Source organism: Sorex fumeus, unplaced genomic scaffold, assembly GCF_029834395.1.
Source record: "Sorex fumeus unplaced genomic scaffold, SorFum_2.1 ptg000063l, whole genome shotgun sequence".
NCBI lineage: Eukaryota > Metazoa > Chordata > Mammalia > Eulipotyphla > Soricidae > Sorex > Sorex fumeus.
The window spans coordinates 80,277,719-80,303,270 of NW_026606120.1; the positions used below are offsets into that span (position 1 = coordinate 80,277,719).

General features: G+C 39.8%; 1 protein-coding gene across 8 annotated transcripts in view; it reads left to right on the forward strand.

Annotated features, from left to right (window-relative positions):
• TANC2 (tetratricopeptide repeat, ankyrin repeat and coiled-coil containing 2) overlaps positions 1 to 25,552 on the forward strand; it is a 413,565-nt gene that overhangs the window by 305,381 nt on the left and 82,632 nt on the right. For all 8 annotated transcript variants that reach the window (XM_056126689.1, XM_056126692.1, XM_056126693.1 and 5 more), the window contains 2 exons: positions 10,113 to 10,394; positions 14,874 to 15,007. In XM_056126689.1, coding sequence (XP_055982664.1) covers positions 10,113 to 10,394; positions 14,874 to 15,007 — 416 coding nt within the window. The remainder of the gene's footprint in view (positions 1 to 10,112; positions 10,395 to 14,873; positions 15,008 to 25,552) is intronic.

The window sequence follows — 25,552 nt, forward strand, 5'->3', positions numbered from 1 at the left end:
TGTTCTCATATGAAGTCTATGAAGAGGGTGGGGGAACGTAGAGGCTGGAGCAATAACACAGCGAGTAGGGTGTTTGCCTTGCACGTAGCCAACCCGGGTTCCATTCCCAGCATCCTGTATGGTTCCCCGAGCACCGCCAGGAGTAATTCCTGAGTGCAAAGCCAGGAGTAACCACTGTGCATCACCAGGTATGATCCAAAAAGGAAAAAAAGGGGGGGATTGTATTTCAAGAAGTGGACATTGATTAAAAGTGTTAATTACAGAGGAATGGGTATGAAGAAGTATAAAGACTGAAAATAGAGTAGTGGACTTCAGTGACTTTAACCAAAACATTTTTAGCAGAATAATGGAAGGAGTCCAGGCTCAGAATGAGTTGTTGCTGTCACAGTGAAGATTGACAGTATTAAGGAATGAACCTCAGAAGCCTTGATAAGAGAGGGCTTAAAGAGGGTAACTGTGTTTCAGTACCCTTTCTGTGAAGTTTAGTATAAAAGTAAATGTGCATAAATTGTGCTTTATACTGAGTAACTTTTTTTTTGGCTTTATGATATGGATAGTTATAGCAGCTAACACAGTTAACTATGGAAGTCTTTGTCATATATATTAGCTTATTTAACTCATAGTTATCCCTATTTTATTTTGGGACCACACTTGGCAGTGCTTAGGGAACCATATGTAGTGTGCAGTGTCAAGGCAAGCACATCCCCCACCCCCGCTATCTCTCTGGACACTGTTATCCTTATTTTTTGTTTATTTGGTTGGTTGGTTTGGGGCCAAACTTGGCAATGCTCAGGGGTTAGTCCTTATTCTTCACTCAGGAATTACTATGGCAGTGCTTGGAGGACCCACGTAGGATGCCAGGGATCGAATCCAGGTCGGCCACATGCAGGACAAGCACCCTACTAGCTCTACTATCTCTCTATCCCCTGTTATCCCTATTTTAAAGATGAGGGGGAAACTGGGATATTGAGAATATAAGAAACTTTTAGATCAGAGATCTGGTAAATGAGAGGCATTCTGACATTTTCCCCCGTGTTAAGTTCCCTGCTAACCCAAAAAGTGATTCTGCTTATTTAATTTTTTTTGAAAAATTTTAAATTGTCTTTTAGTAGCTGCTTCAAATTCTATTATATGCTTCAAAGCCTCATTTCCTGGAGCAGGAATAATTGCCTACTGTAGAGTCATCCTTCCTTATAGTATAAATCCCTGTATCCTGAGTACCAAGAAGAAACAACATCCTAAAGAAGTTAGGCTCATAAATAGGAAAGTGAGTTTTCAAGAAACTCACTAGATAAATGAGCCCTTGCCTTGATTTAATAAGTATTTCTTCAGAAAAAAAATAATAAGTTTTCTGGCTTATGTTGGATGCTAATGTGATAGCAGGTTTGGTTGGCAGCACATCTGTTTTTCCTCTGCCCTGTGAAGAGAATAGCATGCACAGTATAAACCTACAGTAAACTTCCAGGCCAGACTTTACAGTCAGTAAGGAAGAATGTGAGGAAATACCACTATGCTCCTGTTTGCCCCAGACCTTGGCTATCGTACACATACCTTTCTCAGCCAGTCCTGTGACCCTGTGACTATCTTCCTTTGAGATGATTCATGATTGTTTTCCAGAGTGAATATGCTTAAGTCTAAATCCAGTTAGAACTGTTTTGCTCCCACTTCCCTCTCCTCTTTCCCCCATGCTGTGGCTGTTTATATTTGCATTTGGGCAAACTGATCTATTAGCCTTGATGCACATTTGTTTGTTTTTTAAATATTTAGTCTTTGCCTTAGTTCAAGAAAGGTCAGTTTTCTGTGTAAGCTTAGATATATAATTATACTTATTGATAATTCCTTAGAGACTGATTCCTAGAGAGAATTCATTTGTCTGCTGCAAAGTGAATTTGCATTAAAGAGCTACACACACCAATGAAACTCTGCAGTGTTAATTAAGTTCCTTTCAAAACTGCTGTGCATGTCTCATTTGCATGCCCTTTTAAAATGTTTTTATTTATCACATATCTCTCCATCTACCTTTTTATACACCCATCACAGTTTTTTTCATTGTGAGGTAAATTACAAATATAATTTGTGCTTTACTTGGGTGTTTTGAGAAGGATGCTCTCTTGCTGGGAGGGACTAGCTCAGAGTTACAGTGGCCATTTCTCACTGGATTATTTCAGTGGTTTCTGCTTTAGAAAAAATCTCTTAGAAGCCAGCTGATACCCGAGCAAGCATTTATTTAGGTATATGAATTTCACAGAGACTGTGCATTACCTCCATAGGCATACTCTGGAGTTCACATTTCCACAGGCAGGCCACATTACCTTCTTGTTCGCATGGTCTAAATGTTTTGTTGGTGCAGAGTAAGTATGGCTCTCTTTAGCATATTGATCGACAAAACCTTAAATTCCGAAGTACAGAAATTTCTAGGCTGTTCTTGGTGTCTGCAGTTGTTTTACCATATGGTACTGGGCTAATTTTAACTGTTCTTCCCTTGAGGCTTTTGTGAATTGATTACATTTTTAGAAAAAATTTTTAAATAACTTTCTTAAATGTCAAAGCTTTCTCAGTGGAATAAAATATGATGAGAGATTACGTCAACATGAGCACAAGATATCTTAATAGAAAATTTCACAGAAACTTAAACATTTAAGTTAAATCTGTACTTCACATTCTGAATTGACATTGATCATATTCATGAATTCCCCACTGATAACAAATATAAAGTAATCGCAGACCCAAAGATATGAGTCTTTCTGTTTAGAAAGTTACTCAGTGTCTTGGTAGCTCTTCTCTGATAAGAAAAATTGTCTCTGGCCAAGCATGAGGTTGCTAAAGAAAGCACAAGGAGAGGTGCAGGAAAGGCAGTTATCCTATGCAGTCAGCAAAGACTGCATTCTGATTGTCAGTGAAATAACTTGTTTCATTTTAAGAATAAGAATAATTTATTGAACAGATATGACATAGTAGAGTAGAAAAATCCTAGATTTGGGGAATCAGAATTTGCTTTTATTCTGGTTGGGTCTCCAGTTCTCCTTAGTACTGTTTAGACTTTTCTATAAAAGTTATACACAAGTTATAATATACCACCTAAACATAAGAGCTAAAAATTATAAGATTCCTAGAAGAAAATATAGGGATGTCTTTTGCCCTTGGTTTGGATAAAATTAGAGATATCTAATTGTATGGATGTCATCAAAATTAAAACTTCCGTGCATCAAAGTCATCTCCCAGAGCATGACTACGAAGCGTGGGGTAGGAGCACCAATGACAAAGCACTGAACTTGCATGTATGATACCCTGGGTATGATACCATCTCCCAGCACTTCAATTAATAATAATAAAATAAAGTGAACCTCAGCCTTCACAAAAGGGAGAAATGTTGTAAATGTTACATCTGCTAAGACTCTGATATCCAGAATATGTAAAGACCTTGTGCATCTCAACAATAAAAAGACTACACAATTAAAAATAAACCAAGGACTTGAGTAGACATCTTTTTTTTTAAAGGGCATGCTCTAGGCAGTAAGCACATAAGATACTCTCATCTCTAGTTATTAGGGGAGACAAATAAGACCACAGTGAGATACCATTTCATACCTACTAGCATCGCTATCATAAAAACAAAAAAATTCAAGTCTAGGAAGGATGAAGGAAAATTGGTACTCATACATTACTGAGAGAAATATCAAATAGCGCAGTTACTGTAGAAAATAGTTTTCTCCCAAAAATTCAAAAATTTTCTGTATGACCTAGAAATTTCATTTCTAAGTATATATCCAAAAGAATTGAATGTTCTCAAAACAAAAGCATGCACAAATATTTATAACACTATTCACAGTAGCCCAAAAGAGGAAACAGCCAAATATCTCTCATTGGATTCATAGCTAAACAAGCTCATAGCTAAACAAACATCCATGCATGTGTGTTTCTGAGCATGAATAAAAAGGAATTAAGTATTCAGGCTACATCGATGAGCCTGTTCTTATCCTGAGTGAGAAAATTCAGACCCTGACTATCACAATGGACCAGAGAAATGGTTCAAAGGCTGGAGTGCGTGTTTTGCATGCAGAAATTGGGTTCAGCCCCTGGTACCATGTGGTCCCCAGATACTGCTGGATGTAACCACAAAACCAAAAAGTTACATCATATGTGAAGTATCCAGACAGGTAAACCAGTAGAAGTAGTGATTGATATTAAAGGGGGAAGGAAGAAATGGAGAATGACTTGTGAATATGCAATTTTTCTCTTGGAGCAAAAAAAATGTTTTAGAAGCGTATGGAAACAGTGGTTGTACAACTTTGTGAACATACTAAAAGATAGTGGTGGATGGGGGTGTGTCAGGGATGTAGCTCAGTAGTAGAACACATGCCTCTCATACATGAGGTTCATTTGGGTTTGATCCCCAACACTACCACAAAATAGTACAATAATAATAAAATAAAACAACACTACTAAGTTACTGCCTCAAATCCCTTACTCCCCAACATACTCACACTCTCTCTCACCCATACACACACACTATTCTGGTTTTCTTCAAGTCTTTCCCACCCCCAGGATGTTAGTTCCTAAACTGAAACTGAGATGTTAACCTCATTACTTAAGTGCCAGGTTAGAAGCTTATTTCTCAGTTTTTCCTCTTAAAAATAAATAAATTACTCAGAGGTAACACAAAGCCTAGAGTGAATGTTTTGTACCCTGGAGCTAAAAGTTCCATGCATAGTAGCACTAGGACCAACCCCCAAGTACAGAGGTGGGTATAGTCATGCATTGCTGGGGAAGGCCCCAAAGCCAAAAATAAATTTAAATTTAAAAATAGGGAGGGTGTTTGCCTTGCACTTGACCAACCCCGGTTCAATCCCCAGCATCCCATATCATCCCCAAAGCACCGCCATGAGTAATTCCTGAGTGCAGAGCCAAGAGTAACCTCTGAGCATCACTGAGTGTAGCCCAAAAATTTAAAAAAATAGGATATAAATCAGCCTAGAACTTTGCACAAAATTTTAGTGTAAAATTGGTTTAGGGACAAGAAGTTGAATGAGAGCTAGATTAAGTAGAAAAGATACTGTGGAATAAATGGAAATTAACCTGGATTTTAGCACATAGATGGTGTTTGGGTAGAAGAAAGGGTCATTTCATCTCAAAGGAACAGCCCTCTGCAAATGAAAGGACAGGAATGAAGTAGGGTCTGTCAAGCTACTCTGGGAAGACTACATCCTCTGCCTCAGACAGTATTATGGGCAAGCTATGAGAAAGAGGTAATCAGGTAGTGTTTTATGGGGAGAGAAATCTGGCAAGAAACTTGGATTTCATATTACAGAAAGCTGAGCCATTGGAGATTGCAGACGACTGCAGATAATGTGACCAATCTAATCAGAGAAATAAAGAATTCCTCTGGTAGAATATGTAAAGTGGATGGCCGAGGCAGAGAGCAAAGCTAGAAAAGGAAGTCAGCTAGGAAGCTGGAGGAATAACAAAAAGAAACCCTGAGCAAGACAGAAATAGTTGAGATGAGCAGAGGTGCCTGATAGATCATTCAAAGAAAAAATTCACAAGACCTGGAACAGTCTAGGATTGCTAGGGCAAATTTAATTCTTGACTAAATAGCAGAAACTTTCATCTTAATTACGATCTTGAGATATATGTGGGCTCTGACATAATGACAAAACACTTCCTTCACTTCCCCCCTTCTCCTAATAAGAGTTCTTTTTATAAAACTCTGTGATTCCCTTATTCAGTATTCATTTAGCAAATGTTTGTTGAGCCTTTGCTGTGTATCTGAGACTAGATGCTGGTGTTAGCTGTGGTAGTTTCCAGTTTCATAGAGCTCCATTCTAGATGAGGAAATAGGAATGAACAAGGAAAATAATAACAATATTGTGCAAAACTGTGATCTATAATAAGAAAGTATAAAATAAATACTTTCTTTTTTGCTTTTGGGGCCACACCTGACAATGCTCAGAGATTATTTCTGCCTCTTTACTCAGGAATTACTCCTTGCAGTTCTCAGGGGACCATATAGGGTATCAGGAATCAAACCTATGTTGGCCATATGCAAGGCAAGCACCTTACCCACTATACTATGTCTCCAGCTCCAATAATTGCTATTTTTATAAATTCTTTTTTTGAGGGGGACATGGAGATTTGAGTCATACATGGACAGTGCTCAAAGGTTTTTCCGAGACCTATGATTGGGACCAAACGTAGGCACCATGCATGCAAAGCATTCCCTCAGTTCATTGAGCTATCTCTCCACCCCTTTATAAACTCTTGAGTTTATAAAGTCCAGGCCAGCTCTAGTGATTGCATTCTCAGCCAGGAAAGTCCCTTCTACCACCCTTCTTTTCTTCCTCTTCATTGGTGCTTCTCTCCTAGTGCCTTACTCTTTCAGCCACTGTCCTTCTCCTGTGTTCTTTGAGAAACTCCTGTGAGTCTACCTATCCTTTGTGAATGTACAGATGACATTCAGAGGACTGTTCTGCACGCTTTCCTCATCACAGTGCCTACTTAAATATGCAAAGCAAATAGTTTCTGCTGCAATTTGTTTTGTAGAATTCAAACTCAGAGTTGAGGCCTTGAGTGAGCATGAACTGACCACTTCCTTATCTGGAGAAAATAAAATCGTTCATAGAAAATAGAAAAATTCTCTCTTTCTTGATAGATTGAACTCTTCGTGCTCCTCAGCCCCTTAACCTCTCAGACTTGAAATTTTGGAAAGATCTTTACCTTCTTCCCCTTCCATTCCCACCACATCTGATCGTGGAACAGTTCCTATACATCCCATCTCCCCTGCAGTCTCACTGAAATCTGGATTCAGCCTGCACTGCATCTTTCCAGGACTGTTGTTTCAAGTGGTCTCTTTATGGCTCCTCCTCTCCAGAGTGCCTCCTAGCTAGCCTCTTAAATAGGTTATGAAAGGAAATACAGATATTCTTAGCCTAGCATTCAGACCCTATCAGACATTACCTAATTTATATATTTTCTTCTCATGTTTATTTTTAAATTATTCTATAATAATGAAAATAAAAATCTAAACTACTTTTTCACTAAAAATACATATACAATGGTTGTGGAAGAAAATATGCAGGATATGCTTTTATTGTCAGTTTCAATTGATTTATTTTGAGGGGTTTTTTTATTCATATGGGAAAGTTACTTTAAATTTTAAAGAAAATTTAATAGCCATCATAGCATCTCTTATCCATTCTGGGTTTTTCTTTTTGGTTATTGTCTTGTACATATACTATCAATTGTAATCATAACATTTTCAATTTTGTACTCTTTTTGTTAAATTTTTATGTCAACATTTCTGTGAGCCTGGAAAAAATTAATATTTTTAATGACTGTGAAGTCTTTGTTTAGTATACAATAGTGCATTTAATCTTCCTAACACCATACATGTTACAAAGAACTTTGTGTGCATGTGTATGTGTGTATATGTGTATTTTGACTTCTCATAAATAGGATTCAGGTAGCATTGCTGAATATTGCTATTTATATCCCTAAAAGTTGAACAAGTTTATATAGTAACCATTAATAATTTTTTTTAATTTTTTCCTTAAGATAAATTTGAGTGTTATTTTTAATACTTATTTTTATGATGGGCTGGAGCAATAGCACAGTGGGTAGGGCATTTCCCTGCACGCAGCCAACCCATTCGATTCCTCCATCCCTCTCGAAGAGTCTGTCAAGCTACCAAGAGTATCCCACCTGCACAGCAGAGCCTGGCAAGCCACCTGTGGCACATTCGATATGCCAAAAACAGTAATGAGTCTCACAATGGAGACGTTACTGGTGCCTGCTCGAGCAATTCAATGAACAACAGGAGGACAGTTCTATAGTGGACAGTGCTATTTTTAGGATGGTATATAAATATTATTTATTTTTTATCTAAAGTAAAGCTACTTTGATTATTTTAAAGAGAAACACTTCTAAATGTGTTTACTTTCTATATTGTGTGAATTACCTTGGAATATTTTTCGTTATAACATTAAAATTTAATGATTAATTTCAGATATATGATGTATATCTGCTGGGCTGGAGCTATAGCACAGCCGGTAGGGCGTTTTCCTTGCAAGCAGCCAACATGGCCGACCGGAGTTCAATTCCTCCGCCCCTCTCGAAGAGCCCAGCAAGCTAACGAGAGTATCTCGCCCGTATGGCAGAGCCTAGCAAGCTCCCTGTGACGTATTCGACATGCCAAACACAGTAACAACAAGTCTCATGATGGAGACGTTACTGGGCCTGCTCGAGCAAATCGATGAACAACGGGAGGACAGTGACAGTGACAGTGATGTTTTTCTGCTAAAGTGAAATAGATACCTGCGCTGACTTACAAAAACATACTACAGTTATTTCAAGAAATGTGTTTGTTTGGGGTCTTTGGGCCAGACCCACTGTGATCCACTTACTCATGGTTCTGTGCTCAGGGATCACTCCTGGTGGTTCTTGGTGGGGTCATTTGGGGTGTTGGGGATCAAACCTGGGTAAGCCGCATGCAAGGCAAGTGCCCTTTCCACCATCCTATTGCTTCAGCCAAAAAAAAAAAATCTATTATTTTTAATGAAACTCTTATGTAGAGTTTCTCTGGATTAGCCTTCAGAACTGGGTAAATAAAACAGACAAGAATTATAATGGCAGAAAAGAAAAACGTTATCATGGTAAATTTCTTTTGAAGCTATAGTTTTCAAAATCTATTGAAAAATTAACTAAAGTCATGTGAGACTTATACTGACATAGAAATGGGCTTAGAGATAAGTGGAACTAGATAACTTAAAAACAGACTCAGTGTAAGTATGAGAAAGTGTTTCAAATTAATGGTATCGGTGGGATAATTTATTAACCGTTTGGAGAAAGAAAATAAAGCTAAGTTCCTTTTCTGTATCAAACTCAAATAAAAGTGCAAGGAAAATATTGTGAAGATTTTAATCTCTTATATTAGGAAGGCCTTTTAGAAAACAGTACCATAATGACACATACCATAAAGAGACAAACCATAAAGAAAAAAACAAGTTTGATCACATAAAAGTTTTAAGCTTTTACAAGTTAAAAAAAAATAATAAAATGTGGAAAGAAAAGTTAAAGAATTGGGTAAATTATTTACAGTAAATAAGTGCATGATAAAGAATTTGTATCCTTAAAAATGTTTACTCAAGGACCAGACAGATAGTACAGGGGTTAAGATGCTTGCCTGAGTAGTTGCATAAATATAGACAATATAGGTACAGGGATGTTAGGTGACAGTTTGGTTTCCGCTTACCTAACTGCTTAACATGTTGAAGATTTTTTTTTAAACCATCAGAACTTCCAGATTTTGCTTCTCTTAAAAATATATCTGTTGGGGGTTGGAAAGATAGTACAGCAGATAGGGTACTTGCCTTGGACACAGCCAACCCAGGCTTGATCCCCAGCATCTCATACGGTTCCCTGAGCCTGCCAGGAGTGATTCCTGACTACAGAGCTAAAAGTAACCTCTGAGCACACCAGGTGTTGCAAAAAAAAAAAAAGACCCTAAAAATACATTCATGAACTTAAGGGAATTTCTGTTTTCATTCTTAAAGAAACAGTCAAATCTCCTTTGCATTCCTTTTCTACCAAACTGATATCTAGTAGAATATACATAATAGTATTAAGTATTAAAAACACTTCCCTACTGGTTGGCAAAAACCATTAGGTGATTCTGTAAACCTCCTAAATGTTCTCTCACAACTTGGCCTCTACCCCCGGAAATGCCTTGTAGCTTTTCTCCACAGAACAGCATTGAAACGATTCTGCCCCTGCCCATGGAGGAGGCAGCCTGAAGGGCCCCTCTTCTTTACAACTTTTGTAATTGTCTGGTTGCTGGTACCGATGTGTCATCTCCATTGTGTTATAGTTTTGAATGTCACCCTGACTTTGGGCCTACTCCGTAAATCATTACAAGTTTAAGAGTGTTCTGCCCATTAGAGTACCAGATGTCTCTGGCTCACATGCTGTTGCTTATCTGTGTAGACCAATTATTTTTGTAATAACCTGATACTCACACTGTAACTTAAAGAATCTCCTGAACCACACTGCTTTTTGCATTTATTTCACTCAATAAATGGTGTTTCCTAAGTGCTGTGTTCTCTTTTTGTTCCTTCTAGTTCGCTTCGCACCATATAGGCCTCCAGATATTTCCCTGAAGCCTCTACTCTTTGAAGTGCCCAGCATCACGACAGAATCAGTGTTCGTTGGCCGGGACTGGGTTTTCCATGAAATAGATGCTCAGCTTCAAAGTTCAAACGCCAGCGTAAACCAAGGGGTAGTAATTGTTGGAAACATTGGGTTCGGCAAAACTGCCATCATCTCCAGGCTGGTGGCCCTTAGCTGCCACGGGACCCGGATGAGACAGATCGCCTCAGACAGCCCGCATGCCTCCCCCAAACGTGCGTATTCTTTATAAAGAACTCCCTGCTTCATTACTCTGGGATTTTTTTTCCTGACATATTTATATGAAATCTCATCTTTTTTATTTTTGGATGTGTAAAACCCGACTTGCAGGTGAGGATCATTAATTCAGAATTGAAGGAAGGAATGTAATACTCTGTTTACATTTGACCCACATATCCAAGAGTCACCCAAGTGTGACAGAAAAAACCTTTCTCTCAGAATAAATTTATAACTCTTCCCTGCTGCCTGTATGGCTTGTCTGTCCTTTGGATAATGACTACGGCAATTGCCTAGAAGAACCATTCGTATCCATCATTGTCAGTTTTGTTCAACCTGTACTCATATTCTCTTGTTCCATGCCAGCCTGGTCACACTGCAGCCTTCATTTCATGCTGTTGTCAGTTTTGCTCTGCTTGGGCTCAAATTCGATGGTGTCCTTGAAGGGTTACTCCTGCTTCCCGGTGCAAAGATGCTGAGACATGATATATCTTCAGACTCCTTTCATCACAGGCGGGATATAGCTTAATTATTATCACCAGAATCTGTTTATTCTTCGCAAAAATGCTCGTGAGATCTGTGAGCTTTAGAAACATTAACTCACTCAAACCTCTTTTCCACTTAACGAGGAGGTTCCTATTACCGTCCTAGCACAGATCAGTGATCTAAGGCTCAGAGAGGGTGAGGTCACCTCCCAGGTTTCATCACTGGTGATGGTGAACCTGGAGCCTGAGCAGTCTGATGGCCATGGCCATTCTTCTCTCCATTATGCTGCCCTCCTTACTGGTGGAACCCTCAAGTAAAGATGGGTGAAATGTTCTTCCTCCCCATGCAATATATACAACCAGTCTACCTGGTTTCTGTTCATCAGCAGAGAACTACTGAACTATTAAAAGAGAAGAACTATTGTTCTTCTGGTCCAGTAATCTTGCTCACCACAAACTTTCAGACAGAATCCACTAGAAAAGGTTTGTTTGAGTTCATAGAAGTTATAGAGTCTGGCACTCTGCTAGACACTCAACAGGAACGCACTGAGCACTCGCCAGGCATCCTGTCAGAATTAATTAGCAGTCTCAGGTTATTGAATAGGCAGCTTACCTCAGGTACATTTAGGAATATCTAACAAGTAGCAGAATTACTGTGTAAAAAGAAACTTCGAAGAAGAGCCCAAGTGTGCAAGAATATGCTGGGAATTGTGACAGAGTAATTGTTCTGTTAAAAGAAGTACCATGCTGATTTACTCAGCTATGGTTTGGAGAGGTGGCCTCCAGGCCAGGCAGAAGAGGCTTCGAAGCCACAGAAGTACACAGACAAGCAGACCAGATGGTTTGGTGTTTGAGCCCAGAGAGAGGTATGAGGCTGCTCAGGCCCCGTAGTGCTGGGAACCATCTCCCATAGTGCTTGAGGATCTCACGGCCATATACCCAGAGATGCTCCTGGGCCCTGCTGTGCAGAGGATCCAACTCTGGGCCTTAGGTATGCAAGGCAAGCTCCCCAGCCCTTGGGCTATTTCTGACTCAAGCTTTTCTGAGGCCTACGAGTCAAGAGCCAGAGTTTGAGCCCCAACACTCAGATTAGCTACACTTTGTAATCTTAAGAACTTTGTTTCAATTCTTTAGTTTTAAGGGTTTTGTTATCTGTAAAATGAGGAGGCGGGACTAGGTGATCTGTAAGATGTGTTCCTGTGCTAAAATTCTATAACTTTTAAGAATTCTTTCATGGTTGATAATAATTTTCCATATCTATTCTATAGTTTCCCTTTGTGCATAAGTATCTCCCCAAACTACTACGCCAAAGAGATTAACTATTTGAGTATATCAGAAGAAAGCCAGACACTAAAGTCTCTCAGGTTCCTCTATATTAATGTTGCAGATAACAATGGTAGAACCACGTCTGGCAGAGGATAAATCCAAACGACAAAAAGAGTTACTTTCTTAGAAAGTAAAAGATACCTGGGAGACCCCCACCTCAAGTCTAGGAAAATAAGAGTTTTAGAAAATAGCCCATGTGTTTCCCCCAAAGTAAAGGTTCTTCAGAGATAGTTAAGTTACTCTTTTGCATCCTTTATCTTTTTCTCTCCAGAAACTCTTGAGAATACCAGTATACTCCCCTTCACAAGATAAATGTCTGTATGTTGAAATGTCTTTAAGTTGACCTGATAGTTAACTTTCAAACATGAAAGTAGTACTCTCCTCAAAGGAAGTTGAGTCTGTGGTTACATATTTATCAGATTACACAGACAGAGAATTTGCTGCATACTAAATACTGATTTTTATAATCTTATTAGGTCCACACCATAACCAACTCCATAGAACCCATGATCCTTAGAAAGGGTTGAGAATAAGTCACCAGTAAATTGTAACCTGTGAATATAAACCGGAACTAGAAATGTTACTGGCAGCAGTAGAATATTTTCCATTAATGAGAAAGAATTCTATCAATAAGGAGAGAATACACTAAATTTTTACAAAATTTGATGTATATTGAACTTGATTTGTTAGGAATCCCTCACCCTCATACCAAGAATGTAGTTGGAGCAGTTTTTAAAAAAATGACGGGAGCCCCCTGCTTCCCCTGCATCTCAGTCTGTTGTCCCTTTGGTGACCGTTGCCTTCTCCCAGCGGTGCTGCTGTGGAAGATGGGAGCAGTCTCGGCTGCAGTGCTGCACCACCTGCCTCAGTCCTTCCCCCACAGACGCTCAGCCCCCAGCCCGCCCCCTCCCTGTCATTTCCCCGGGACAGTACAGAAAAGCTGTCAAGACAGGCACTCGCCTGTCATCCTGCTTTCCACCTACACCCCATCCTGAGCCTGACTCCCCCATGCATCTCCACCACCACCACCATCACCCCCCCTGCCAGCACACACACAAGGAACAAAAGCAGTTTGTGAAGCGAGACCTGTTGTATAATTCTGGCATTATCCCGTTAACCACAAGTGTACTCAGCACAGTGGGTCGGGACGCTCTCTTGTACAGGACCCTATTTTCCTATCTCTAAAAGCCTCTGTGTAGTTATTATTTGAATCTGACATTTGCCAACAGCTGCCAGGCCCTCGAGCAGCTGTTCACTCATCCCAGCCCTCCCTACTCTGCTTGCTTCAGAACTTTGTTTTGCCATTTTGCTGCTCACACTGACTGCTGCCTCCCCAGTAGCTTTTATCTCTACTGTTCTCTGAATACCAAACAGAAAATAGTCACTCAGACAAAAAAGAGGGTATCTCCAAGAGGGAATAGTTGGAAGACAGAGGGTATTCATACCATAATTACCCACAAAATCAAATGCCAGCTAATGAGGAGTGGGGTGGAGAGAGGGAGTGAACCACAGAAATGATACAGTGACAGAGTCTCCGAACTTTCTCCCTCAGCTGACGCTTCTTCAGGGTTTTTCCCCTTCCATCTCCTCCCCATACCCACCTATAGTCCTTCCAAAGTCTATCCTTTCCGAATCTTCTCTGCCATTTGGATAGAAGTCTTCTCAATCTAGCTCTGTTGGTAGAGAAGCAAATGTGAGTGCCTTTCTCTGCTCATCAAATAATAGTGCAAGAAATAATTCTTATTTACAAATCCATATTCAAAAATAGTCTATGGTTCCTGGTAGCAGTCAGTGCATTTTTAAATAACATGAACAAATGAAAATTTTTTTAAAACGACTGTATTAAGCTATAATTAACAAACCATACAATTGACCCATTAAAATAGTTTAATTCCGTGTTTTTAGTAGTGTCACAGTATAATCACCATGATCTAATAATAGTTCATTCCCATGCCCCCTAAAAGAAGTCCCATGCCTCCATTCTCCCCCTAATGTCTTTTGCCACCCCCTTCATAACCATTAATTTACTTTTGTTTGGCCTTGTGGATTTCCCTATCCTAGGTATTTCATATAAATGCAGTCATGCGGCATTTGGTCTTTTGAAACTGGCTTTTTTGAGGAAAGTTACATTTTCAGGGATTAGCCAGCCATAATGTCACACATTTCAGCGTCTCATTTCTTCTTGTCAAGTAGTGTTCCAGTGTATGGACATATATCACATTTTACTCATTCATTAGTTGATGGATATTTGAGTTGTTTACACCTTTTTTATTAATAGGTTCTTCCCATGCAGTGCTTGGTGTCGGCGACCTGGAGGCTACTCCTGGCAATACTGGCTGGCAGTACTCATGTGAGCCTTGGACTGGGCAGTGCTGGAGACAGCCACAACCAGCCTGGTAGTGCTTGTGGGGGAGGCCAGATGGTGCCAGGATTCTAACCCAGCACACTCAACACCTTTGGATCCCCCTCCCACCCCCTTTTTCTATTTTGGCTATTAGGACTCTTCCTTCTTTAAACATTTATGTACAAGTATTTGTATAGATACGGGTTTTAATTTCTCTCGAGTGTACATTCCTAGGAGTAGATTTCAGGATCATAAAATAAAATCAGTCTTCTGTTAGTTCAGAGTACGAGTCTAAGATACAGACATCCATCTTTTTATTCCAGATGTGGATGCCAACAGAGAGCTCCCACTCACACAGCCACCTTCAGCTCACTCCTCCCTCACCAGTGGAAGCTGCCCAGGAACCCCAGAAATGCGCAGACGGCAGGAGGAAGCCATGAGAAGACTAGCCTCTCAGGTACAAATTCCTAGTTGCAGGTAGACTAGTCCCTCCCTCCCTTCTCTCCTCTCCTCCCTCCTTCCCTTCCCCTCCCTTCTCTCCTCCCTCCCACTCTTCCTCCCTTCCTGCCTTCCTTCCTTTTTCCTACCTTCTTTCCTCTTCTTTCCCTTTCCGTTCTCCCTCTCTTCCCCCCCTTATTATCTCCCCTCAAATAGGGCTCAGAGGTCACTTTGGGCAGTGCCTGGCTGACCTGCAGGCCTGGTGGTTCCATGCTTGGGCCACTGATGTGGTCCTGGTCAGACCAGCAGTACTAAGACCTCTGATCCTATATCCAGCCATGCTCAGAGGAATCAAGGCTACACCTGGCAGTGCTGGGGTGGGGGGAAAGGTGTGGGGTTAGCATGTGGGACTGGGGCTTGAACTCACAGCTCAGAGCATGCCAGTCATAGGCTCTGGGTCTCACTAGTTTTATCTTAACACCAAAGGGGCAAAGCTTGGAAGATGCTTCCTTGCAAAGTAAATAAAACTGTGCAGATATACCATGACAGTATGAAGAAAAGTTTCTTTCTGTGCTGTTTCTAGAAAAGTACTTTCTTATTACCAGTCAGAGTCTTAGAGTTGTCCCTTAAAAATATTCAAAATCTGGGGTCTTGGGATGTGGCTTCGTGATGGAGCAGCTTTGTCTGTGAGACCCTGTGAGTGCAGTCCCCGCACCACCCACATCACTGAGAGCAGTCGTCAGCACTGACAGTGTCGGCCCTGGCACCACACCCAGTTTCATATTCCATGCAACCAAGTGTGCAACTCCCAAACATAACAGCAACAAAAGGAAAAGATGTATTTTTTTCCAAAAAAATAAAGTTCTCAGGGGTAGAAAAATAGTACAATGAATAAGGTGCTTGCCCTGTGGCCAATTCAGGTTCAGTCCCCTGCACTCCTTGTGATTCCCCCCAAACACTGCCAAGAGTAAACCCAGAGCACCAGAAACAAAAACAATAAGTAAAAAATTAAGTTCTTTAATGGCTTCATAAAGAAATTGAGACTCAACAGAGTCACATGTCTTACTCATGATCACAGAATAAGGCATCAGTAGTTTCTTGTTTCCATTTTTAGCTCCAAACTCTTCCTGCTGTATGCATATTCTACATAATAATTTTGATATTTGGATTTTAAATTTTTGCCAAAGGGATATACAGGCACATAGTTTAGAAAATCCAATAATGCTCAGGGATTTATAATAAAAATCAGCAATTCTTTTCCTCTCCTTAGCCCTTTCTAAAGGTGACCTTTTCAGCTCTTATGGCTGTTTCTCTGATTTTTATCTCCATTTTCTAAATATTATTCATATGCTATCATAACCTTTTTATCAGTGTTACACATTATATATTCCTGTTATGATGAGAACTTCAGCTCTTTCACTTTCTTTCCTAACTCCCCCAAAATCTCAATCCAATTATGTCATGACTTATGTCAGAATCTATATTATAGTATTTTTAGTATTAATATTATGCAAGTGTGGCTTAAAGTAGAACCACAGATAACATTTCTTTTTTTAGCAGTTTTGTTTTTCCTGCACATTATTTAATGCCTCATTTTTTAAAAATTAGCTTGTTTTTCTGTGGCTGAGTCCATAACCATTACAAGCTTTGTACAATACCCCTCAGTACAATTTCTGCAGCACTTAGATCTCCCACCTGGAGACACCCATCCCGGAAACCTCCATCATTCTTGCTCTGGACCCAGAATGTTCTTAAGTATTCCTCCAGCTCCTACCTGGAAATGTCCTGTTCATTCCTTTTCTGTGCTGAATCCTAAATCATCTTCTTTCTGAATTTTATTTCTCATTTCAGTGGAGCACATATAGTACCTTCCAGTGTTACTACTAGGTAATCATCGTTCATCGTCATCTTAGTTCTGAATTTTTGGTGGCTTTTTATTTCCCCTCTTTGGGGGTTTGTTTTTGTTTTCATTTAGTCTGTAGTATCCAGTAAGCCCTAGACATACTCTGATTCTGGGAAATGAGTTTGATAATGTTCTCCACCATTTCCTCCATTTTCTCCTTATACAGATCCTTTTAATCCAAAATTAGATTTCCTGTTCTAATGCTTTAATTTTTTTTTAAATGTTCTCTCCTACTGGAAGATGGAGGATCTGGGTGAAGGATGCTCAGCCCCAATCTGAGCAGGCTTGGAGATCTCAGCCCCGGGACCCGCATGCCTTTGTTCTTCTGCCGGTACCTTCATGCATATGGAGAGTGGTCTCAGCATGGTTGTGGCTGGTTCCGGAGGTCTTCGGCTGCTGGGGCTCTGCTCAGGGTGGAGAGGGAAACTCAACTCGCCCCCCCTCCAAGGGGCCCTGGAGAGGAAAGTCAGCCGCATGGGGCAGGAGAATCTGCACTGTTCTCTTCAGGAGAAATATATGTATTTTATAGTCTCTGGGTCTTGGCATCCTCCACCCAGATCCTCCATCTTCCAGTAGGCTGGGTTCACACCCGCCAACTGCCCCCCAGCGCCATGTATTCCCATCAACGGCCAAGACCCAGAGACTATAAAACCTAGCTCCCAGAAGCACACAGCCGCATTTGCGGCCATGCAACATCTTATTATCTCATTCTTGCTTTGGACAACCTGGCAGGCTACCGAATGTAACCTGCCCACACGACAGAGTCTGGCAAACTCCCCGTTGCATACCCAATATGCCAAATACCAGTAACAATGGTGGGTCTCATTCTCCCAATCCTTGAATGTGGCCTTGAATGTGGCACTTTTTAGAATCTCAGGGCTAGGACGAAGGAGACATTACTGGTGCCTGCTCAAGGCAATCTATGAACAATAGGATGATTATGATTGTTCTCTCCTACTTTCTATAATTTTTCTGATTTGGATTTTTAATCACCTTTAGAAGGTTTCTTCAACATTACTGTGTTCAGACTTTTCACACACAGAAGTTTATGGGGAGCAGCTTTCATTTTATTTCCAGAATCTTTCTCTTTAACTGTCCTTTTATTTTTGTTCTTTCCTGGGTGCAGTGTATTATATTACCTCTCCCTCAGAAGCTAGGCATTAGAGTACTGACTGAACCAGCTGTTCATTCAGGACTTAATAAAGCGTGTCTTTGGATGGCCTAGTGATCTTTATTGCAAATACTCACATGTCCAAAAAGTTATTATGTACATGTCTGTTTTTTTTTTCTTGTAGTGTTTGCTTTTTCTAACAAAGAATTCTCTGGTGTCTGAAGGAGAGTATATCTCTACTGCCAACACTCTAAAACCCAGCTGGGTATACTGACTGAAACCCCTCATTTTCAGTCCTGAGTCAGATCTCTGCTTGCTCTTTGCATGTAGGCTGGATTCCGTCTAGTTTTCTTTTCTCTACTATATACAGTTCTTGTGGGTATCAGGGAAAGTTGTCACCTGGCCAGACAGGGTGAGGAGCTAGCTACCCGGAGATCTAACCACTCTTAAATAAACTTCACATAAGTTCTGTTTTCAGCCTTTTCTTCTCCATCTTTCTCAGCACCTGGTACTTCTAACTCCAGTGCTTTTTCAGACAACTTTACTTAACCCCTGCCATTATTACTTGTTTTATCTTCTTATATGTATTCTATGAATCTTGTATACATTTCTCTCTGTATAATACCAGATTATAAATATCTGTTTCTTGTTTCTATTCTTGAGAATTTTCAAGAGAACATTATGTAAGCTATCTCCAATAACTGAAAAAGTCTCTTCTCAGATCAGAGACGTCACTCAAAGTGGGGAGGCCCAGCAGTGTATTATCCTCCACCACAAGCACTGTGGGGTATGGTCACAAAGCAAAGCAAAAGTCCCTTATCATGGTTAAGTAGTAAAGAGGAAAAGGAAGTCATTTGCAGTATCTGAAGGTTCTAATTTCTTTACAGAGATCCAGCTCTCCTCAGAAGCAACATGCCCCCTCCCCCCCGATCCGGTTTTAATTGCTCACTCAGTGGTACATACACACTCATAGCAAGGCTTTTGAAAGATCTTAGAGTTCCCTCATAACCACTGCTAAGTACAGCTTCCAAAAATCCTCGTTTTCCTCCCTAAATATTCCCTCTGTAAACTGGCTGCAGCCTTTTCTTTAGAACAGTCAGAGCAGATAGCATCCTAGAGATACCTGCATGCCAAAGACCTCCCATCTTCCATCTTCACACTCACCCACCAAGAGTGTCTGGGCACCTGTTATGCAAGACTTACAGAAAACAGTGAACAAAACAGACTCGGTCCCGCTGTTATGGAGCCCACACACTCGTGGGGGGAGAAGGGAGTAAACAAATAGATAATATATTGGATGAAGTGCTAAAAAAAGCTCAAAAATTGAGACTTTTCTCATTGTCACCTCTCTCTCTCTCTCTCTCTCTCTCTCTCTCTCTCTCTCTCTCATCAAAAGAAAAAGTTTCTGTGGAGTTCATGCCCAATTTAATCAGCCTAATCAGTGGCTGAATAAATAGCAGTACTCCTACATTAAAAAATAAATTGATTAAAATAAAACATAAAAAAACTAAAAAAGAAAGTTTCAAGGTATTTATGAGTATTTAGAAGATGTTTTCTATTACTAATTGGAAATCAAAGAATTTTGAACCTAGAGGTGGGTTTTTTAATGCTTTAATAAAATAAATATAGATTAAACCAATGTAGAATAAAACTGGTGCTTGTATTTAATATTTGAAAAATGTTGAATTTTGAGGGAGATTCTCCCAAGCTGTGCTCAGGCACTCAGGAGCCAGGCCTGGTAATACTCTGAAAACTAGACCAGCACCTGGGGATGCAACGCTGATCAGACCCTGCAGTGCCAGGAACCACCTGGGCCACTTTGCACTGCTCAGGGGCCAGAGGGCTACACCTAGTGGTCCTGGGGGAAATCATTTGGTGCCAGGATTGAACCCAGGTTCCAGCGCATGCCTAGTATGTGCCCTAACTGCTATACTATCTCCAGACCCCTAGAAAATGTTTATTATAAGTAGAAAATCTGTGATTGTTTGTACTTACTCAAGGGCATATTCGAAAGTTTGTTATTTCTTCCTTCAGAAAAAAATTAATACATTTGCTCCTGGTGGTGGAATGTTTTTAAATTTAACTGATGTTAAAAATGTATATGAAACTAACCATGGTCTCTTAGATTGAAATTGAAATTTCCTAGTCATTGTGCCACATGTTAAATTTCAAGTCTACAAGTATATAGGTAGAAATTCTAGAACAGGGACCAGCAGCCTTTTTGTTTTGTTTTGTTTTTTTAGGTCACACCCGGCGATGCTCAGGGGTTGCTCCTGGCATTGCACTCAGGAATCACTCCTGGCAGTGCTCTGGGGACCATATGGGATACTGGGAATCGAACCTGGGTCGGCCACATGCAAGGCAAATGCCCTACCCGCTGTGCTATCGCTCCATCCCCCATGGGCCAGCAACCTTGCTTCTAATATCTAACAAGCTAGTCAACAGAATGATTTTTAGTTAGATTTATAAATCATCAGTTTGATAAATTAGAATTTATACATGATAGTTAAAGTGTCCTCAAAGGGCCAAAGAGTAGATACCTCCAAGGGCTAGAGTGGATACTTGCTGAAGCCCTGGCTTGAAATTGACCTCCAAGTACTGGGATAGCAATTCCAGAGTTGAGTACTACCTGGGCAATACACAATATATACACAAAAGGGACCCCCCCCCAAAAAAAAAAGCCACTGTCCTTGGAAAGTCTCTTAGTTTAATATACAAGGTTCTTAGTGTCAATTGTTATATCTATAATTACCACTGGTTTTTCATAGTACTTCTGCTGCTTCCTGTAAAGCTACTTAAAACATTTATAGTATTCATGCTGCTTCCTGTACAGCTACTTAAAAAAATGTTAGAGCACCTTTATGTCTTGAAGGAACACTTTACATATGAAGGAAACAAATGTTAAAGTAGTAAATATTGCCATGTAGGCATTTCTTAAAAGAATTTCCAGTTAAAGCTAATTTTTTTCTAAAGCAGTAGGACACACAGATCTCATTCTGGGCCTTTGCTGTATGTGTGACTTTAAGTACATTAACCATAGCTTTCCTACCCTCGTGGAGATTTCATTGCACACAGAGAAGCTTGCTTTCATTTCGCAAGATCTGGATGTGTGTTGAGCTCAGATTTACTTTTATTTGCCTTTGTTGTTTCTTCATTCTAACATTAAGATGATCATTAATATCCTCATTTTACAAAAAAAAAAAAAAGACAACTATTCATGCTATTTGTAGATGGCAGAGCTAGGATTCAGAACCAGTACTTGGGGGCTGGAGCAATAGCACAGCGGGTAGGCCTTGCACACGGCCGACCCAGGTTCGATTCCCAGCATCCCATATTGTTCCCTGAGCACTGCCAGGGGTCATTCCTAAGTACAGAGCCAGGAGTAACCCCTGTGCATCACCAGGTGTGACCCAAAAAGAAAAAAAAAACACAACCAGTACTCGCCTCTACATGTGAATTTTACTCTCCTTTTCATTTTGCACATCCAGGAAACAGAACCTGAGGTTAAATAACTAGGTAGAACAATGGAGTACTATGTAGCTGTTAGAAAAGATGAAGTCATGAAATTTACATACAAGTGGTACAATATGGAAAGTATCATGCTAAGCGAAATGAGTCAGAAAGAGAGGGATAGACATAGAAAGATTGCATTCATCTGGGGGATATAAAGTAACAAAGTATGAGATTAATACCCAAGAATAGCTGAGATCAGCACCAGGAGGATTACTCCATAACTTAGAGGCCAGCCGGGTATCCTAGAGGAAAGGGCAGTTCAGATAGAGAAGGGAGCACCAAATAAAGGATGTTTGGAGGATCCTCCCAGGAGGGGAGATGCATGTCGAAAGTAGACTATGGACTGAACATGTTTGCCACTCAGTGCCTCTTTTGCAGACCACAACACCCAAACGGAGAGAGAGAACACAAGGGATTGCCCTGCCACAGAGGCAGGGGGGAATGGGGGGATGGGGGTGGGAGGGATATTATCCATGGTGGTGAAAAACGGGCACTGGTGGAGGGATGGGTATCTGATCATTGTATAATTGAAACCCAAGCACAAAAAATTGTAAATCTACAACTGTAAAAAAAATAATAATAAAAAATAAATAAATAAATAAATAAAATAACTAGGTAGAAAAACTGGTACACTGTTTAAGGTGAAAAAGGCTGACCCCAGAGTACATATGTTCAGCCACTCTAATGTGCTTCTTTTCTGGTGTGACAGAAAGGAATTTCGCTTTGTATTCTTTTGGAAAAATTATCAATGGTTGAAGCTGGCTTTCAAAGCAGAAAATTATAAGGAATTTTAGTCATTTTGGTGGCTTAAAATTCCCTGTAAAAAAAGGTAAAGCCCTTTTTTTGGCAATGAGAAGCTCTTGTCACTGTAGATACGTTGTCACAATTGTTGTCACAGATATGTTGTTTAATCCTTAGATACAGAAGCTAGTATATTTGAAATAAGATAATTAGAGAAAAACCACCTAATTTTAATAAGTGTCACAGACACATAAAAAGCAGAGTTTTTTTTTCCTAAAGGAAATTTATGTAAGGAAATACTCAAACCTCATCCTTCCCAAGAAGCTAATTTGAGCCAGATCAGGGGATGGCAACCAAACGTGGTTCCTCAGACTGTTGGTGCCATAATTAAGGGTATCAGACCAAAAAATTCATCAGATTGAGAATGTGTAGCCAAATGTGGAGACTTAGAGAGAAAGAAAAGAGAAAGAATCAATACATAAGTGAAACATATTTGAAAGGGTATATGCACATCTCTGTTCATTGCAGTGCGATTTAATCAAGACCTAGAAACAACCCAGTATACAAAGATGAAATAGTGGAAACACAGCATTTGTTTCACACACACAAGAATACTGCTCGGAGATTAGAAAAAGAATATCCGAGACACACACACACACACACACACACACACACACACACACACACACACACACGAAAAGATGAAATCTTGTCCTTTGCTCCAACATGGATGGAACTGGTTGTGCTAAGCAAAATAAATCAGGAAAGCAGTTATTACCAGATAAGTTCAGTCATAAGTTGCATATAAAGAAGCAAAACAAGGGAACATACAGTATCTTAACAGAAACAAACCCCTAGACTCTGAGCACAGCACTCAAGTTCTGGGGTTGGAGGAGAGTGCACTGAAAGGGTCCAGTGGATTGTCACAGAGGGATGTTGGCACTTTGGTGGTGGGCGTACTCTGGTTAACACTATATTGCTGAAATATTTCATCATTTACAACCTTCTAAACCAATGAATATTACCTCAGCAATTTAAATTTTTAAAAATTACTGGTTTTATTTCCTTCACATAAATACAAAAATGGAATTGCTGAATCATATGGTAGTTCTGTTTCTAATTTAAGGGGCAAAACACTTACCTCATAATGCTTATTATGCTCTTATTATCTCTTGTTAAATGGTCTCTCTTGTTAAACTGTGAAGGGCAAAGTTATATTGCTGATCATTTTATCTCCAGAAGACAATGGCTGCATATAATGAAAGTTCAATTAATATTTACTGAATGAATTTAAATGTCTATTTTCTGTTAGGAAATCTTGGCATATTAATCCAGTACTTATAATAATTCATTTCAACCAACTTACTAGACAAATTAGAGTCAGATTTATGAGCCCCCGAAATGAATCTTGATAGGAAATTTGAAATTGCATCAATTGTCTGAAATAAACTCTTACTTAAATGCTTTTGTGCTAGATCTAATAATTATAGGAATTCCAGGTGAACTAATTTACTTTTTAAATTTTTTCTTTTGCTCCTATGTTCTTTGGATTATAATCATTTATAAGTGAATGGTAACAATTTATCAGGTAGAACTACTTAGGTCTAGAATTATAAGAAAGTTAAGCATCCTAAATTTTACTATAACTTTTAAAATTATAGATCTTTACCAGACATTTGGAGCATTATAGTAGCATTGTCCTCCCATTGTTCTTCGATTGCTCGAGCGGGCCCAGTAACGTCTCTATTGTGAGACTTCTTGTTACTGTGTTTGGCATATCGAATACGTCACAGGAAGCTTGCCAGGCTTTGCTGTGCGGGCAATATACTCTCGATAGCTTGCCAGGCTCTCTGAGAGAGGCAGAGGAGTCAAACTCGGGTTGGCCATGTCAGCCGCGTGCAAGGCAGATGCCCTACCACTGTACTATAACTCCAGCCCAGAGTGTTATAGTATGCTCCAATAATAATAATAATAATAATAAGGTTTCTATAACCAAAACAGTCTAATGCTAGTGTTAAATATACTAATAGCTGGTGACATAAAGCAGAGTTTGAAACTATATCAAAGTTTATATGAATACTTAGTATATGACACATATATACTAAGATCACGGGAATGAAGGTCGAGTTTAACTAATGCTGGGGGCGCAGAGGAATGGTGCAGTAACTTAGAATGTCTGCCTTGCAAGCACATGATCTCATGTTTAGTGGACATCCCTGGTGTGTTCTCACAACTTCAGCCACATTGTAGCCAAGTGGTACACACATTACAAAAAGGGTTACAGCTCTTAGTGAACACCACAGCCATAACTTGTATGCCTCGACCAGCAGTGTAACACCCAGAAAGGGTATTTGCAGGCACCACATCTAGAGAAGTGAAGCCTCAGGGAACATCACAGCCAAGTGTGTAGGCACCACAACCTGATGTCTGAGCATCAGAGAGCACCACAGCTAGGAATGTGTGCAGCCCTGTCATCACAGCAACAGTATTTACTAATTCAATTAAATAAATACATGGTGGAGTTCTTCCTTCCTGTGGAATTACAAATAGTAAGTGTAGAAGGACAGGGGAAATGGAAAATCACTGCTCTGCAAGCACTAGAATGATCTACAAACAAAATCCACTGATGTACACCAAAATTAGTGGCAGAAATTTTGAGAAGAGGATTTGCGTTGTCAGAGTGTCTCACCCTAAAGCTTTATTAGATGCAAAGGGGGAAATGATGTCAATCCAATAGAGGAAACTTGCAGAAATCTCTACCATAAGCCAGCTGATCAAGGTCAATATCACTAGTCACAATAATGTTAACATCAGGATCCACTTAGAAGAACTTAGTATTGTTTTTGCTATATTCTTGCCAAAAGGTCTATTAGGTTATGAGGAATGACATTCACCAGAATAGCTGAGTAACTCGAAAGTGCCAGGGTGGTGAAAATGAAAATAAAGGAGCACTTCCTGACTGCAGAATCTAAGAAAAAATAAACATTAAGTGCACTACAGAATCCTAGTAAAAGAAGACATTAGTAGCAAGCCTGGTGAATTTTGAGTAATGCCTTTAGTCAAATATATCAGTGTAATTTCCTTTAGTTCCTGGTTTTGATCATTATGCTTTGGTTATATAAGACTCCAATGGTAAGAGAAGGCTAGAAGGCTGAGTGAGAAATATATGAAAACTTTGTGTACTACTTTTGCAACATTTTGGTAACTTTAAAATTAGTCCAAATAGAAAAAGTTTTAAAAGTAAATAAAGTACTGCAAAAAAAAAAAAAAACACGAGAGCTGGAAAATTACTGAGG